The 17,104-nt window shown below is 54.9% G+C and overlaps 1 protein-coding gene across 2 annotated transcripts in view; it reads left to right on the top strand.

The window, feature by feature from the left end:
* Positions 1–17,104, top strand: part of KCNAB2 (potassium voltage-gated channel subfamily A regulatory beta subunit 2) — a 109,661-nt gene that overhangs the window by 30,545 nt on the left and 62,012 nt on the right. For both annotated transcript variants that reach the window (XM_050745206.1, XM_050745116.1), the window contains exon 2: positions 16,046–16,174. In XM_050745206.1, the coding sequence (XP_050601163.1) occupies positions 16,098–16,174 (77 nt within the window). In that variant the 5' untranslated portion in view covers positions 16,046–16,097. The remainder of the gene's footprint in view (positions 1–16,045; positions 16,175–17,104) is intronic.

A 17,104-nucleotide genomic window follows, 5' to 3' on the forward strand; every position in this document is an offset into this window, starting at 1 on the left:
GTAATTGGGCTGTTTGGTTTTTTGTTGAATTTTGTTCTCTATGTATTCTGGATATTAATTCCTTATCAGATACGTGATTTGCAAGTATTTTCACTCACTCTGGGTTGCCTTATTACTGTTGATAGTACCTTGTATTTTTATTTATCTATCTATTTATTTATAGAGCTGGATCTTGTTATGTTGCCCAGGCTGGAGTCCAGTGGCATGATCATAGCTCACTGTAACCTCAAAGTCCTGGGCTGAAGGGATCCTCCCACCTCAGCCTCCTAAATTGATGTGACCACTGGCATGCACCACCATGCCTAATATATATATATATATTTTTTTTTTTTTTTGAGATGGAAAGTGTCACTTTTGTTGCCCAGGCTGGAGTGCAATGGCACAATCTAGGCTCACTGCAACCTCTGCCTCCTGGGTTCAAGTGATTCTCATGCCCATGCCTCAGCCTCTTGAGTAGCTGGGATTACAGGTGCCCACCACCACGCCCAGCTAATTTTTGTATTTTTAGTAGAGGCAGGTTTTCACCATGTTGGTCAGGCTGGTCTCGAACTCCTGACCTCAGGTGATCCACCCACCTCGGCCTCCCGACTTTCTGGCATTACAGGCATGAGACACCACGCTCAGCCGCCTGGCGAATTTTTAAATTTTGTGTTAGAGATTGGGTCTCACTGTGTTGCCCAGACTGGTCTCAAACTCCTGACCTCAAGCAGTCCTTCCACCTTGGCCTCCAGCTCCAGGTGTGAGCCACCACACCCAGCCAATAGTGTCTTTTAAATGAAGTATCTCTAACTGCCACTCAGCATTTACCAGTCACCTGCCTTCCTGGTCCAAAGAAACTTTTTAAAAAAAGAGTTGGCAAGTATCTGAAAATACAATTTGTTTTTAAGAGCCAGGAATGAAGCTGAGGTTTGAGGGCTGGTTCACTGTGTCTGAAACTGCAGAGCAGCCAGTGAGGTTACCTTCACAGCTTCCAGCTTTTACCTTTGCTTGTGAGATTGAGCATCAGCTGAATCTGTGGTCTGTGATAGCCATGAATACAGTCTGTGTTTGGAGACCCACAGAGTCAGGGCAACATCTCCGTGCTGAGGGCCAGGAAGATAACGGCTGTTCTCTGGCTCCGGGAGGCAGTAGAGGTCACCTGTCCAGAGCCAGAGGTCCATGGGGGGCTCCAGGGCGGGAGGTCAAGGTACGTGTGAGGAAAGAACCCCGATTTGGAGCTGGACACACCGAGACTGTGGTTCCAGCTTTGCCACTAATTTCACCAAGCGACCTTGGATGTTCTTTAATATTCTTGGGCCTCGATTTCCCCATCTGTAAAAACCATGTCGCGGCCAGGGCTGGGGGCAAGGTCCAGAGCTGGCTCAACATGGGTCACTGTCCCCCACCTCTCCCTCATGGCGCCTCTCTCTTTGTTTTTCATTTTCCCATTTGTTCGCCTTCCTCCTTCTCCCTTCTCCCTCCTGTTTATCTCTCAGCACCTCTGCTTTCTTTCTGAGCACCCAAACTGTTTTATTTTCCCTTCCTTTTCCTCTTTCTACCTCCCCTAACCACGGTTTTATCTTTATCCTACCGGGAACACACAGCAGCTCCCCTGGTGTAGGCTTCAGAGCTGTGTGCCCACGCCAGGAAAGGAGGTGCCAGCCTCCCTCCTGGAATCACACGGGGGTGGCCTGGGACCAGGGACTCAACACAGTGCAGGTGGCCGGCACCACAGGAGATGGCACGTTCCACCCAAGTCCTCCCTTTGCCTGGCACCCCGAAGAGCTTGGGTTGTCCCCAGAGTGAGTCACCAGAGAGCCTGGCCCCAGGCTCAGCAGCTGGCATGGGAGGGAGGAGGGGCCTCCCCAGGAAAGAATGCAGAGCAGGGAGAGGCCACAGGGAGGGAGAAAAACCCCCGCAGAGGGTGCTCTTACCTCTGGCCCATCCTCCCCAGGGCCACCTGTCCCCTCAAGGTGGCTGCCCCCTCTGTGTCCTGGCAGAGAGATGAGAGATGGAGTGGCAGAGACTGCCCTGGGCCTCTCAGCAGTGCATAGCTCAGAGCACACTTTGGAGTCAGCCAGCCCTGAGTCCAGGGTTCTCGGACCCTCCGTGTTGTTACCTGTGGCATGGGAGACAGCAGTACCCCTTCCCAGGGCACCAGGGAAGATCAGATGAGGGAACTCAGGTAAAAGGTGGGCAGCCAATCCTGGCACATGGCCAATCATGGCACACAGTCGGCAGCAGTGAGGGGGCTCTTCAACATCACCAGAACCCCCTGCCCTGAGAAAGGGGCTCCTGGGCCGACAGGGAAGGTCTGCCTCCTACTCCGGAGGGGCTGCTAGGGGACAGGCCCGGGCTGCCTCCTCACAGCCACCTGCTCCCTGTCCTCCACCTGCCTCCTGCCGCATCTGGCCGCTGCTCAGCCAGGAAGGTCAGGGGTGTCGGGCCCTCCCACCTGGGTCACGCGCTAGGCATGCCTGAGAGCAAAGGCCACGCCCCGGCACCCCACGCCTTCTTGGCCCTGCGGCGACAGTGCATGGCTCTGGCACGCGCTGCACCAACTTCCTGTTGGGTGCTGTGGTCCCAAGGCGCGTGCTTTGCAGCAGATGTGTGACCTGGCGTTCCCCTGAGTGCTCGGAAAATGGCCTTGTCTCCGGTTGTTCCCGTTCAGGAGCAGGTACCCGGGGTGCTCCGGGGATCCGGTTTTCCAGGATGGGTTTTCTGTCTGATGGGTGGGCAGCCCCAGCTCCCTGAGCAGGGCTTAGGTGCCCCCGTAATGTCCGGGGTTAATTGTGCCAGCCTGAGCCCCATGTGCCCCCCTTGGGATTGGCCTCAGCCTGGGGTGAGCTGACCCTGCCCAATGCAGCCCAGCCCTTCACTGCTTCCTGTTGCTGCCGCTGGGCAGAGTGGGCCTGGCACCCAGCAGAGACGTCTGACTGCCGCACATTCTCCACTGGCTTCTGCTTTCATCCCCGGGGCGATGTTGAGGGAGACGCCGGGAGATGGAGAGCCCCTGGGGCCACCTCTGTCCCTCTGCAGGGGGCAGGGCTGGCAGCTCTGGGGAAGAGCCCTGCCCATCTTGTCTGCTCTCTCCCGGGCAGCCCTGGCCTGGGGATTCCCATCTCTGAGAAGGCCCCTGCCTTGCACGTGGATGGTATGGGTCCCCAGTCCCTCCTCTCTCCCCTCATCCTTCGGGCGGAGCACAGGGCAGTGGTGGGGGATGAAGACCCCTCAGACCCCTTCCCCACCCTGCAGCCCCTTGCACAGCCCTGAGGTCACTGTCCCGGAGGGGAGGGCAAAGGGCTCCTTGGTGATGGCTTCCTGCATCCCCTCTCGCTTGCCTCCTCCACTTCCCCTGGGCAGGATATGGGTGCTGGGTGTGGTCATGGAGGGAGGAGGCTGTAAGCCTCCTGGGGGACACATTAGTGTGTGTGTGTGTGTGTGTGTGTGTGTGTGTCTGTGTGGATGGCTGAAGGGAGGAGGCCGGGGGCCTGGGCAGGCAGCTATGGGGACTCCGATCCGTTGAGGGCTCCTGCTGCCTCTGCAGGGGACAGGCCCAGCCAGCTACTGAGTGAGCAGCCTGCAGCAGCCCTGACTCACTACCAGTCGCGCCGTCTGTGCAGTGCTGGGGTCCCCACCACCCAGTACCAGGTGAGCGGCCCTGCACGGCACCGTACCTTCCACCTATGGTCACTGAGAGGCAGGATGGAGCTAGGGCAGGCACGTGAATTTTTTGGCTGTGGTCTATTTTTTGTTCATTGCAGCATTGATTAGATGTGAATGTGAACCGTTCTTGCAAAAGTCTAGACCTGTGGTGTTTGTAATCGGGGAACCAGCATTGAACATTGTTTGGAAGAGATTGAAATTTCTAGCCTGTGATCTTCTTGAAAATTGTTACTGAGGCATTGATGTGATGTACCATCAAAGGCTCCGTTCGGCAGTCATGACCTTGGGCACCGTGGTTAGATCTCGATGCTTCTGCTGTTGTCTGAACCATGTGATATCTGTCACTGTGCCACTGGTCCCTTTGGCTCAGGCCTCAGGAGTTTGGAGGAGAGACTGAGGTTTCTCCGTGACAAATACAGGGAATCCTGACTGGGATCTCCAATCTCTAGTAAGGTTTGCACAGTTTTTCTTGCATTTCTTTGGCTACATCTAAGCCAAAGTCTGGATGGAGCTGTCAGGGAACTGGGTTATGTTGACCTCCCAACCCCTGCCCACCCTCTGGGGCATCCTTATGATAAGCGGGCCTTTCTGCCAGGCCCCCAGCATGACCCCCCAGGCCGACGACCCCCTAGGGTCATGACCCCTAGTGCACTCAGAGTCAGCACCTGCCTTTGTTGCAGCATCGACCCTCTGCCATCAGATCCCGCTCAGGGAAGGAATGGGCTCCTGTTGGGCGCCTGCTGGGTGAGAGGGGAAGTGTGTGTTGTGTAAGTACCCTTCTGTGTCATGCGGTTTTGAGCAGTTGCACACCTCTTCCTGTCTCCGCTGGAAGCACAGTCACCGCCATGGCTCCTCCAGGCTCTGGCCCGCAGAACAAACAACATGGTTTTGTGTTACACAGTAGTCACGGCAGATACTTCGGTGGCTTGGCATGGGGGACCTCCAGGGTTCCAGAAGCAACATACAAAATAACATCAGTTCAACAAGCAGGTGCTGGAGTCCTTGCCCCAGGCCTGGGTGTGGGGACACATCCATGAAGGAAAGAGATGAAGCTCCCCGCCCGGAGGAGCTGACCCCCAGCAGTCTTGCGGGATATGGGTACAGAGATGAATCTGGGGGAGAGTCCATTGTTGGTGTTGCGTCACCGACCTCCAGGATGGCCTCCAGGGACCCCGCCTCCTGGTGTCCACTGTCCCCATTGTATTAGGGTTGGCCTTTTGAAAGCTGTGAGTCTGAGTCGCCTGGCAGACAGATAAGGAATACAAGGTGATCATTCTTAAGACCTCAGGGATCTGCAGGCCAGTCTTCTGGAAGCTTTGAGCTTCCAGGATGATTCAGAATTTGGACACAGCCACAGAAAGCCTAAGTGCCACAGGTCCTGCCATGACACCCTGAGGTGGGGGCTCACACTTGGGCGTGGCTGGTCACATCTCTAAAAGATGAGCCTTCACTTTTATAGAGGCTGAGGCGGGCGGATCACAAGGTCAAGAGATCAAGATCATCCTGGCCAACATGGTGAAACCCCATCTCTACTAAAAATACAAAAAAAATTAGCTGGGTGTGGCAGTGCGCGCCTGTAGTCCCAGCTACTCAGGAGGCCGAGGCAGAATTGCTTGAACCCAGGAGGCAGAGGCTGCAGTGAGCCAAGATCGCACCACTGTACTCCAGCCTGGGCAACTGAAGAGACTCCATCTCAAAAAAAAAAAAAAAAGATGAGCCTTTTCCAGGAAAGTGGAAAAGACAGAGAAGCCTCCTGACAGCCAAGGAGACCAGCAGCCAGAAGAGCAGGTGTTGTAGCAAGGCTGAGGACCCGCAAACACTGATTTTCCCGGTAAGACTGCTCTGCTGCCCAGGGCGCACCGTACAAGAGCAGCTTCACCTGCCGTCATGCAGATGGCACAGATGTCCAGGAAGCAGCTGTGGTCAGTGACTCCCCAGGAGGCACTCCCAGACCTGGGGCCAGAGTCTTCCCTGCACCTGTGCCTGATGTGACACCAGGGCAGGACACAAGCTAGTCCCAGCTCCTGAGGCCCCCGCAGCACACCTCTACCTGTTAGCACACTGAGTCCTCCCTCGTTATCATCCCATTTTACAGATGGAGAAACTAACACAGGGAAGCCTGAGCGAATTGCCCAAAGTCATAGACCAGCACATGGCTGAGTGAGAACTCCAGTCAGCGCCAACTGCAAAGCCCAGATCGAAACCACTGACCGGACCTAACCTCCTTCCCAGGAGCCCAGCCTGATCGCCTCAGTCACCCAAAGAGGTTGGAATAATGTCATCAACCAGCTCCCAAAGAAGAGAGGAGCATGTGCAGTCTGCAATGGTAAGATTTCAGCATAGAGAGAGATCCTCTCCAGCCTCAAAGTACTGACTTTGGATCAAGACTTCTCACTAAAGGAAAGTTCCGGCCAGCTCAAATGTTTTGTACTCCAGAATCTACAATAAAGAGACAGATACTGCCTTTTGCAGGAACTGGAAGTAGGTTTCCAGGTACCCACTGGACTCTAATTCAGTGTTGATAAGTATGACCCTGGAGATTCAATCAAAGCGGAACTTGCTCCCTGGAGCCCTGGGGTTACGCGCTAAGGTGGATTCTGTATAATGATGCTGCTGGCGGCTACAGCAAGCATTTATTTATCACGTACTCATGGGGCAGCTGCTGGTTCCACGTCACAGAGAAGCTGGGGTTGTCTGGTCTAGGTGGGGTGGCTCTTGCGTATGTAGCAGGGTGGACTGGGGCGTGTGTGTCCCATGATGATGGCAGAGGCTCAGGGGCAAGTCTCCTGTGACTGAAGCATCTGCTCACCTTCCAGTTACCAAAGCAAGTCACATGGCTGCACAGGAGGGCAAGGCCAGGAATTCACCCCTCTGATGTGTGTGTGTGTGCGCGCGTGCGTGCATATGTATGTCTGTCTTTTTGCGTATTTGTGTATATGTGTGTATGTGTGCATATGTGTGTATATGTGTGTACATATGTGTGTATGTCTATATGTGTGTACGTGTGTAGGTATGTGTGTATGTGTATGTATCTGTGTATGTGTAGGTATGTGTGATGTGTGTGTAGGTATGTGTATATGCATGTATGTACGTGTGTATGTGTGTTTGTGTGTATGTGTATATGTATGTATGTGTATAGGCGTGTACGTATGTGTGTAGATGTGTGTGTATGTTTCTCTGTGTGTGTGTGTGTGTAGGTGTGTGTGTATGTGTAGGTGTGTGTGTGTATGTGAGTGGGTACATTTGTATGTGTGTGTAGGGGTGTGTGTGTGTGTTGGGAGAGGCGGCAAAGTCACACAGCAAAGGACGTGGATGCTGGGAGAAGTGAGGCATTGGGGGTCAGTAACTCCACCTTCCATACCCTCATGCCCTCCCTATGTAAATCAGGTGCCAGCTCCCTCAACCAGAACATGTGGGTAACCATAACAGGTTGTCCCCACACCAGGTCAAATCAGAAAGTGTCTTCTATTATTTTGTGTCTCTGTCATTGACTCCTGGGCTCAGTCCTGACCTTCCCTTGTGGTTTCTTGGCTTAAGCCATTCATTTATTTCCTCTCACCTGGGTGCACTGACTTCTTCCCAGCTCATGCAGGCAGTTCAAGTGGCTCTGGCAGGGTACAGATTCCGTCTTTGACGCTAAGGTTGAGGGAATCGGAGACAGTGCCCCCAGAGCTCCTACTCAGACCCCCCAGGGCACATTTGCCCCCAAAATAATAGTCATTTACCATTAGCGTCAACAGAGAAATTGTGGCCCCAGGCCTCCCATTCTGCAGATGAGGAAACTGAGGCTCCAGGAGAGGCCCTTGCCTTGGTTAGCTGTGCCCCAGGGAGTTTTGCTCCATTTATCCATTTAGTCTGGGGCTGCTCTTCCTTGTGTGTCCTTGCCTAGAATCATGTATGGGTCCACCTTTTCCAAAAAACTGCCAGCCCAGGCCAGATGCAGTGGCTCACGCCTATGATCTCAACCCTTTGGGAGACTGAGGCGGGAGGATGGCTTGAGCCCAGGAGTTTGAGACCAGCCTGGGCTGCAGAGTAAGGCCTCATCTCTATAAAAAAAAAAAAAATAATAATAATAATAATAATACAAAAATTAGCCAGGCTCGGCCACGCACATCTGTGATCCCAGCTAATTGGGAGGCTGAGGTGGAAGGATCCCTTGAGCCCTATAGGTTGGGGCTACAGTGAGCCGTGATCAGGCCACTGCACTCCAGCCTGGGGAACAGGGCAAGACCCTGTCTCAAAAAAGAAAGAGAGGGGCATGGGGCAGCATGGGGAGGAAACTGCTGGCCCTAGATCTCATGACCCAGGCTTGCCCCAGGAGCCAGAGTCCCATAAAGGGGTGCTGTGGGCTTTCCATCAGTCCCAGAAAGTGTCTCACCAGCGATGCCTTCCTGGGGCTGTGGCTTTCATGACAGTTCAAGACCCCCAGGATTCCTTTCTGTGTTTAAATAAACTCAGCTTCCTGTTCTCTCACCAACTCTGCATTCAGATCCCAAACTGGCAACATATTTGGCCTTTCTAGAAAAACTACAGTTGAGAAAACACCTCCACTTGGGGGTCATAGGGGAACCGAATATTCACACAGCCTTCAAGAACCTTCCCTGTGATTCCTGGTTAATCACGAAAAATAGAAAGAGCTGTGGCCGGGTGCAGTGCCTTGTGCCTGTAATCCCAGCACTTTGGGAGGCCGAGGTGGGCAGATCATGAGGTCAAGAAATCGAGACCATCCTGGCCAACATGGTGAAACCCCATCTGTACTAAAAATACAAGAATTAGCTGGGTGTGGTGGCACACGCCTGTAGTCCCAGCTACTTGGGAGGCTGAGGCAGGAGAATTGCTTGAACCCGGGAGGCAGAGGTTGCAGTGAGCCAAGATCATGCCACTGCAGTCCAGCCTGGGCGACAGAGCGAGACTCCATCAAAGAAAAAGAAAGAAAACAAAACAAAAGGAAAGAAAGAGAAGGAAAGGAAGGAAAGGGAAGGAAGGGAAGGAAAAGAAAGAAAAGAAAGAGCTGTGCCCTGGCAGACACCACCTTAACCAAACGGCCAGACTTGGTCTTGTCCTCAATGGGCAAACTCGCTTGTTCGTCCCTTCCTGGATGCATGAGAAGGAAAAGACCCCCCCAAAAAGGTTCAGCTAAATTGAATCCTGAAACTGCAGTCAGACAAATCCAAACCGAGGGACTGTGTGCAGGACAGATGACCTGAACTTTTCAAAAAAGGTCAGTGTCATAAAAAACAAAAACGAAAAAAATGGGGGGTTGCTTCTAGATTGAGAGAGATGAGAGAGAAATAACCAACGCCATTTGTGAGCCTTGAATGGATCCCAGATTTTTGTAAAGCTGTAGGAGTTATTTTGGAATAATTGGGAACACCCAATAGAGGATCAGGTGATACTGAACTAAGTATCTTAGGTAGAGTGCTGGTGGTGTGGTTAAGACAAAACTCTCAGATGAGTGCTGAGATATTGAGGAGTGGAGCTCAGGGGATTGCAACGCACTTTCAGACAGTTCAGAGAAAAGTGTGTGTGTGCATGTGGGTGTGTGCACATGTGGGTGTGTGTGCATGTGTGCATGTGGGTGTGTGCGCATGTGTGCATGTGGGTGTGCACGTGCGTGTGGGTGTGTGCGTGTGTGTGGGTGTGTGTGCATGTGTACATATGTGTGCATGTGCATTGCATGTGTGCCTGTATGTGTGTATGTGTGCATGTGGGTGTGTGTGCATGTGTATGCCTGTGCATGTATGCATGTGCGTGTGTGTGCGTATGTGCGTGGAGAGACAGGAAAAGGGTAGGAGAGGAGCGGGAATGCATGCAAGTGAGACAAGAGGTAAACAATTGGTGTATGATTGGGATGAAGAGTATATGGGTATTTATTGCTATTCTAATTATTTCCACTTTTATGAGGTTTGAAAGTTTTCAAAGTAGTAAGTTGGTAGGAAGAAAGAAAATGCCCGTAGAGGGAGCCTCCCGACCTTCCTAGGTCCCCTGTCTTTGTCAGCCAACCACGTAAAGGGGAAGAGCATTTAATGACTGGATTCCTTCCTGGGCTCCAAGCATTTTCACATCTTGCTTCTCTTTGCTCCATGAGAAGTTAGGCAGGCCTGTGTGAATGCTCCATGCTTCAGTTTCTCCAAATCTAAATCCGGAAGATTTGCTCCAGGTCATGCGCAGACCAAGTGGAAGTGGAGCTGATGGGAGGGACCTAGCCTGTGGGCTCCCTGCTTGGACCCTGGGCCCTGCACCCCCTCAGCTGCTAGGCTCCCCTCTTGGGTCTGGTGTGTTGGCAAGCGGTTTCTGAAGCCTGTTATCCCAAGTCCCGGCGGTGTCAGGGAGCCCGGGGCCACCCAGCTTAGCCGTGTCTGCCTCCCTCTGTGCTGAAGGAGCCACTGCGCCAGCCTGGAACTCACAGCATCCCCCTTAGGATGTTGGCCCCACAGGGATTGGCTGCTTGGCAGATACAGTCGCTCCTGATTGGACAGTGGCGTCTGCAGCTCAAGAAGGTGGACTCTGGGCTCTGCCTCTGTGTGTCTTACATCCTGAAATGCAAAGCGGGGGCTGTGGGGAAATCTCACCATCCCCTCCTCCCCTGGGAGGTGGCAAAGGTGGTGGAACCCTGGTGAGGAATGACACAGAGGCTGTGTTCGTGGCCCGCAGTTCCTTGTAAAGTGGTCATCAAACGGCGTACAGTTCCCGCCTGTGGCTGCAGGCTGGAGAGCTGGCTGCTAGCACAGATACAGCCTGACCTCAGGTCAACACTTCTCGGAGTCCAGAGGGGTGGGGAGTGGAACAGGTGGCCTCCTAGGGATGCCTCCCCCAGAGTGACCAGCGGTGCCACTTGTCCCTGCACCTGGAGCTGCCCTGAGCACCCCCACTGGACACAGCGGGCATTGCACCCTCCGGAGAAAGCTGCCCTTGTTCCACATGCGAGCCCGTCCCCAGCGCCGTGGGCCGTGTACCTGCAGTAACGCAGACCGCGAGCCCCAGCTGCCTCTCCGGTGCTGTCTCTGCTCTGGCCTTCAGCAGGCTGGGTCACAGAGGCATCCACCCACTCATTCATTCACTCAACAAATACCTGTTCCGTGTCTACTAGGTGCCAGGCACAGCTGGGAACCAGCAGACAAATCTCCCTGCTTTCCCAAAGCCGGCATCTTGGTGGGCAGACAGCATAAACGAGATGAGTAGGTGGAGGAGAAGGCCTGTGAGCAGGTGACAGGCGCTGGGGAGAAACAGCCCAGGGGAGGGACCGGGAGCATGGGGGAGACGGGGACTGCGATGTGAGGGAGGTGTCCAGGGAAGACCTCCATGAGAAGGTGACCTTGGCATAAAGAGGCAAACGTGGGAGGGGGCTCAGGCAGACCGTGGTGGTCAGAAGTTGAATTCGGGCAGGAGGAGGGGGAATGCATGAAGCCCTGAGGTGGGAGTGAATCTGTCTGCTGGGTTCACAGACCCCCAGGGAGCCAGTGTGTCAGGGGCCGGTGTGTGAGGGACTCAGCAGGGGGATGTGGCCAGAAAGGTTGTGGACCCACTGTTGAGATTGGACTTTGGCTCTGAATGGAATGGAAGCCGTTGGAAGGTTTGGAGCAAAGCAGTGACATAATCTGGCTTATGTTCTGGGAGGATCACCCTGGCTGCATAGAATCGGCCAGTTGGGGTGGAGGTGGGCGCAGGGAACGCTGGGAGGAGCAGCATGAGAGCCAGTGGCGGCCTGGACCTGGGAGAAGACAGGGAGAGGCACGGGCCCCTGGTCCAGGGCTGGATTGGATGTGGGAGGCGGGACATGGGAAGAAGGGAGGAATCAGGGTGACTCCCGGGGGTGGGACTGACACCTGGGAGGGTGGGGAGCTCTTTACTCAGCTGAGACCACCCTGGGAAGAACTGGGCTGGGAGTGAGGGCAGTCGGGAGCTCAGTGTCTGACCCGGGAATCCGAGGCACACATTCCCCACCCTCATAACTGAGCCACACAGGCAGGGAATAAACAGCTCTGGGGTTCACAGGGTGGAGTCTGCAGCATAGCGACAGGGTTCAGAGCCATGAGATGGGCAGAAATCTGAGGGGTTTCATGGGGATGGAAAAGAAGAGGTTCAAGGCCTGAACAAGGGCAGCTGCTGGAGCACAGAGAGGAGCAGGAAGAAGCCCAGGAGACTGAAAAGGAGTGGCCGGAGGGATGGGAGCAGGGCACGGAGTCCCGGGAGCTGGGGAAGCCGCAGGCAGCACCTCTGTCGCCCTGATACGATGGGCACCACTGGACCTAGCAATGAAGAGGTTACCGCGACTTTGGCAAGTGCCACTCCCATGGAGTGGTGAGGGCAGAGGCTGATTGGAGACAGTTTATGAGCTGGAAGAAGGAGAGGAATCGCAGACAATTGAAGGAAAACTTTTTGAGGAATTTTCTTGTGAATGGAAGGCGAGAAACAGTGGAGAAGAAAGTGGGTCTAAGAAACTGTGCTTTTTAGGCCAAATGAGATGGCTCACGCCTGTAATCCCAGCCGAGGCGGGTGGATCACTTGAGGTCGGGAGTTCGAGACCAGCCTGGCCAACATAGTGAAACCCCGTCTCTACTAAAAATACAAAAATTAGCGAGGCGTGGTGGCGCACATCTGTAATCCCAGCTACTCGGGAGGCTGAGGCATGAGAATCACTTGAACCCAGGAGGCAGAGGTTGCAGTGAGCCGAGAGCACGCCACTGCACTCCAGCCTGGGCGACAGAGTAAGACTCTGTCTCAGGAAAAAAAAAAAAAAAAACAAACAGAAACTGTGCTTTTTGTTTTCTTTGGAGATGAGAGAAATAACTCATTGGCTGCAGCTGGCAATGCCTCCTGAAGAAGGAGGAATGGGATTGAGTGGGTGTGGGGCTGGGGGCGGCCACGTGGCCGTGGACACTGTGGAGCCGTTTCACTGGGTAGCCACAGGAAGGAAGGCAGGAGGCTTTGAGCACGGATCGCGTCCCTATCTGGGGAAGGTGGCTTCTGGTTGCTTGTGTTTTCTCAGGGGTCTGGGAAGCAGCAGTGGCAGCTGAGGGTGGGGTGGGAAGGGAGGAGCTGTGAGGTGTCCCCTGAGCCTGGGAGAGAAGATGTCATAGAGCAGATGCCCACAGACTCTTTCTGTAAAGGACCAGGTAGTAAATAATTTAGGCTTTGCCAGCCAGCCAGTCTGTTGCAGCTCCTCAGCCCTGCCCTTGGAGCTGAAAAGCAGCCTGAGAGGATTCATAAACAAACGGACATGGAGGTGTTCCAATAAAACTTTATTTACAAAAGAGGCAGCAGGCTGGCTCTGGCCTGCTTAGACTCCTGGCCCTCGACCTCGCTTCCAGGCCAGGGGTCTTCAAAGCATGGTCCCTGGGCCTGCAGCATCAGCGTTACCCGGGACTTATGAGAAATGCAGATTCTTGGACCCCACCCCACATTCATGGAACCAGTGACTCAGTCCCTGCACTGTTTCCAACCCAAGTTGAGTTTCTGATTCCGGAATTCTGGAAGTTAGCTCAGCAGCTAGACCCAAGAGAGAGCGAGGTGTGGGGTGGGCTACACACCCTGTTAAAGGCACAGGCATCCCAGCTCCCATCCCCTTCTGCAAGCCAGTGTGAGGACATCCTGCCTCCTATGGGCCATATTTGCTTATGCAGCCTCCATGGGGGCTCCCTGGGGACGGGCTGTGGAGACGACTCTGCTCTCAGCAGAACCCTCCACTCTGCAGCCTTGGTTTCCTGTCCATGTCCCTCAGCTATTCAGGGGAGCCTGGGGGCAGGAACTCCACTGCTTATAGGGGCAGCCTCCCACAGCAGTAGTGCTCAGCCAGTGTTCCGTGCATGAAGAAATGCACTGTCCTCTGATCAAAAGCACAGCATCTTTAGGAGTTTAACGACGGTTTTTTAACGGCTTTAGTGAGATGATTTGATTTCCTGCCTCTGAGTCATCTAAGAGCAAAACGCGTGAGCTGCTAATGGGCTCAGAGAGGCTGCCCTGGAGGCCCCTCCAGCCCCCCAGTACTGCAGGGATTCAGTCACCCCAAAGCCAAGTAACCAGCCTTGGCTTCTCAAAGCTCTGGGATTACAGGCGTGATCCACCGTGCCTGGCCTGAATGAGGGTCTTTAAGAATAAAACTCCAGGGGATCGTCACCAAGCCCCACCACTTCCTCTGAGGTTAGCATGGTGCTGGATCTTCTCTGCATCTTCTATCTTTGTTTTTGGTTTTCATTTTGGTTTACTTGAAACAGGATCGCCCAGGCTGGAGTACAGTGGCACGATCATGGCTTACTGCAGCCTCGACCTCCCAGGCTCAAGCAATCCTCCCACCTCAGCCTCCTGAGTAACTGGGATTATAGAAATGCACCACCACGCCCAGCTAATTTTTTTATTTTTTTGTGGAGGCCGAGTCTCTACAAAAAAAGTCTGTATGTTGCCCAGGCTGCTCTCGAACTCCTGTGCCCAAGCAATCCACCTGCCTTGGCCTCCCAAAGTGCTAGTATTCCAGGCTGGTCCCGTTTTACTAGCAGGTCTGCACATGGGCTCACATTGCCCACTCAGAGGAGACCTCTGTTATTAGGGAGACCTAGACCTGCGCTGCCTGGACCCCAGGGACAGAGGCTGTTTGTGAATCCCCTCCCTTACTTTGCTTTTCTTCCGAGGACACCGGCTCCCTGGTGACAGGAGGTCACTGTTCTGGGGAAAAAGAAGAGGGGGGAAAAACAAAGCCAATCCACCACTTGGCTAAGTGTCAGGTTTCCCACCAATTTCATGGGTTGCTGTGGACGGGCGGGGCTGTGTTTTGAGCCCAGGGCATCCCTTTGCCCGTGGGTGCGGGACCACATTATTTTGGATCAGGGGTCCTTTGTCCTTCCAGAAGCCGAGCCCCGTTCCAGGCATGGGGGTGCAGCAGCGAGCGAGACCCACAGAACCACTGCCCTCCTGGAACGCACCCCCCCAGAGAGGGAACTGGGGCACCACAGACCCGTGTGCAGGCAGCAAGGGCGTGGTGTCGGCTGGGGAGTGGCAGGGACCCCTGAGCCTCACAGTCGGGGCTCATGGCGCTGAGAAGCACTGCGGCAACGGTGCAGCCAGTAGAAGGAGCCGCAAGTACAAGGGTCCACAGGCAGTGTGAGCTCAGCCTGCTGGGAAGGCCAGGGGCCTGGGCCGAGGGTCAGGTGGCAGAGCGAAGGGTCCTGGGGGGCAGTGCCTGGGAGAGGGAGGAAAGAGCATGGGACCAGATTCGCTTTGGAAATAGAAGCCCCAAGCCAGCAGCCAGCCAGGTGGAGCAAGGCGCGCAGGGCTGAGAGGGTTCAGGAGGCGGTGGGGGGAGCCACTGGGAGGAGACCCAGGAGTTCAGGTGAAAGACAGCGGTGGCTCAGCCCAAGGGTGGAAGCCGGAGAGGTGGGTGGACGGCTGGATGTTGGCAGCCGTACCCATTATCAACACTGCTGTAACAGCTCTTCACAAACCCTGCATCTTCAAACCGCCCAGAGTGGGATCTCCTGGTTCCTGTGGGTCAGGTGTTGGGGCAGAGCAGGGCTGGGTCTGCTGCTTTGGGACTGCTGAGCTGCAGTCGAGGTGCTGGCCAGGGCTGGGCTCGCCTTGGAAACCTCTGGTAGGAAAGGATCCACCTCCAGGCTCGCTTGTTCGTTTGAAGGACTCCTTTCTTTGGGCTGTTCGGCTGAGGGCTCAGCTTCTCACCAGCTGTTGGCCCGAGGCTGCCCTCAGTTCCTGCCCCACGGGCCTCTCCAACACCGCAGCTTACTTCATCAGAGCCAGGAGGGACAGTCTCTAGCAAGACAGAAGTGGCAGTCTTGCCATTACCTTTGCCATGTTCTGCTGGTTAGAAGCGACTTGCTAGGTCCAGCCCACACTCCAGGGCAGGGGCTGCCCAAGGGCAGGAATCCCAGGAGCAGGGGACATCAGTGGCATCTGACAAGCTGCCTGACTTAGGAGCTCAGTGGCAGCACCAGGAAGCTGCACTGGGCTCGAGTCAGGGCAAGGGACAGTTTCAACAATGACCCTGGGGGACAGCAGTGCACTCAGGAGCTCAGAAAGTACACAGATGCCCCCTGGGCGGTCTCTTTTGCACCATGTGAGCAGCAGAACCTATACCTGCGGCTTCAGAACAACAGCTGGGCTGGTGTGGAAGGACCCCCACGACATGTAGGGTGGGAATGTGCAGTGATGGAGTGTGGAAACCCTTCTCACAGTTGTCACCTGCTCTCCAGTCCCTCCTGAGCCCATGGGCCTGCCTGCCTGCTGTCTGTCTGCCTGCCTGTCTGTCTGTCTGTCTGCCTGCTGAGGGGCTCCCCGATACCCTGAACCCAGACAGTCTCCTAGGCCTTTGTGATCCCAGAGTCTCCCGGCCGAACCTGGTTGATCTTTTTTAACCACCACCCTCTTCCCCTCCCTTATTTTGCTTTTCTTCCAGAATTTTCCCACTGTAAAAAATCCAGCAGGTCTGAACAAGTGAGGCTGGCTCCATGTATCCAGAGTCAACGACGGGCTCCCCGGCTCGGCTCTCCCTGCGGCAGACAGGCTCCCCCGGGATGATCTACAGGTGACCTCCCACCCCCTCACTCAGGCCCCCTCCCAGGGTCAGTCCTGCCTCCAGGAGGGGTTCCCAAGGCCACTGTCCTCCCCTCTGGAGGAGGAAGGGCCCAAGCAGGGCCCACAGGCTTCTGCCTTCCACGGGGTTTCGAGGTGCACGCCGGTGAGCGTTTTCTCCAAGAAAGGAGCAGGGGCTTTAAAAACCCAAGTAGGAAAGAAAAAGCAAAACTTTTCCAGGGGGTTTGAGCCAGAGTAGACTCCTTTCTTGTCCCTGACCCTTCCGAAATATCTCGTTTGAGGTTAACAGAGGGCCCGACAGTGAGTGCAGGGCCAACCCCAGCATTCTGTTCCTCCCACTTTATACATCACGGGCCCTGTGGCCCCGCCAGTTTCCCCTGAGCGAGGATCACGACCTTGCAGGCCTTTGGGGAACCACGTCTACCGGTTTCCCAACACCTGAGGGAGTGGGGACAACCAAATGTTCCCAGGGCACCCTGACCCCCTCCTTGTGGAACTCACTTCCGCTTGCAGCCCTGGGTGTTTCTGCCTGCACCATAAACAGCGCTGAACGGCAGTGCTGGCTGCGGAGGGCGTTCAGTGAGAGCTGAGTCTCTGGGGACAGAGCACAGAACCCATGAAAGATGCAGGCACAGGCAGTACCCCAGCAGCCCATTGGTCTTGGGCAGCCAGACCTTTCCAGATAATCATTGGGGCCTGAGCCAGAGCCCATGTCTGTGACAGCCACAGGGAAAGGCAGTGTCTGTCCTAAAAAGCCCGGCAGGCACGTGCGGGCTTGCCAGCACGCGGGTTCTCTGCACGCCTGGGTTGGAGAGTTTTGAGCCATTGCCCACAAGCATATTGCAAAGCAAGTCCCGAAGCATGTGCAATCCAAACCAACCCTCACCCGGAGGTTCACCACGGAAAATAGGGCCTGGCGTGG

This window comes from Macaca thibetana, chromosome 1 (genome assembly GCF_024542745.1).
Source record: "Macaca thibetana thibetana isolate TM-01 chromosome 1, ASM2454274v1, whole genome shotgun sequence".
In the NCBI taxonomy this organism is placed as follows: Eukaryota; Metazoa; Chordata; class Mammalia; order Primates; family Cercopithecidae; genus Macaca; species Macaca thibetana.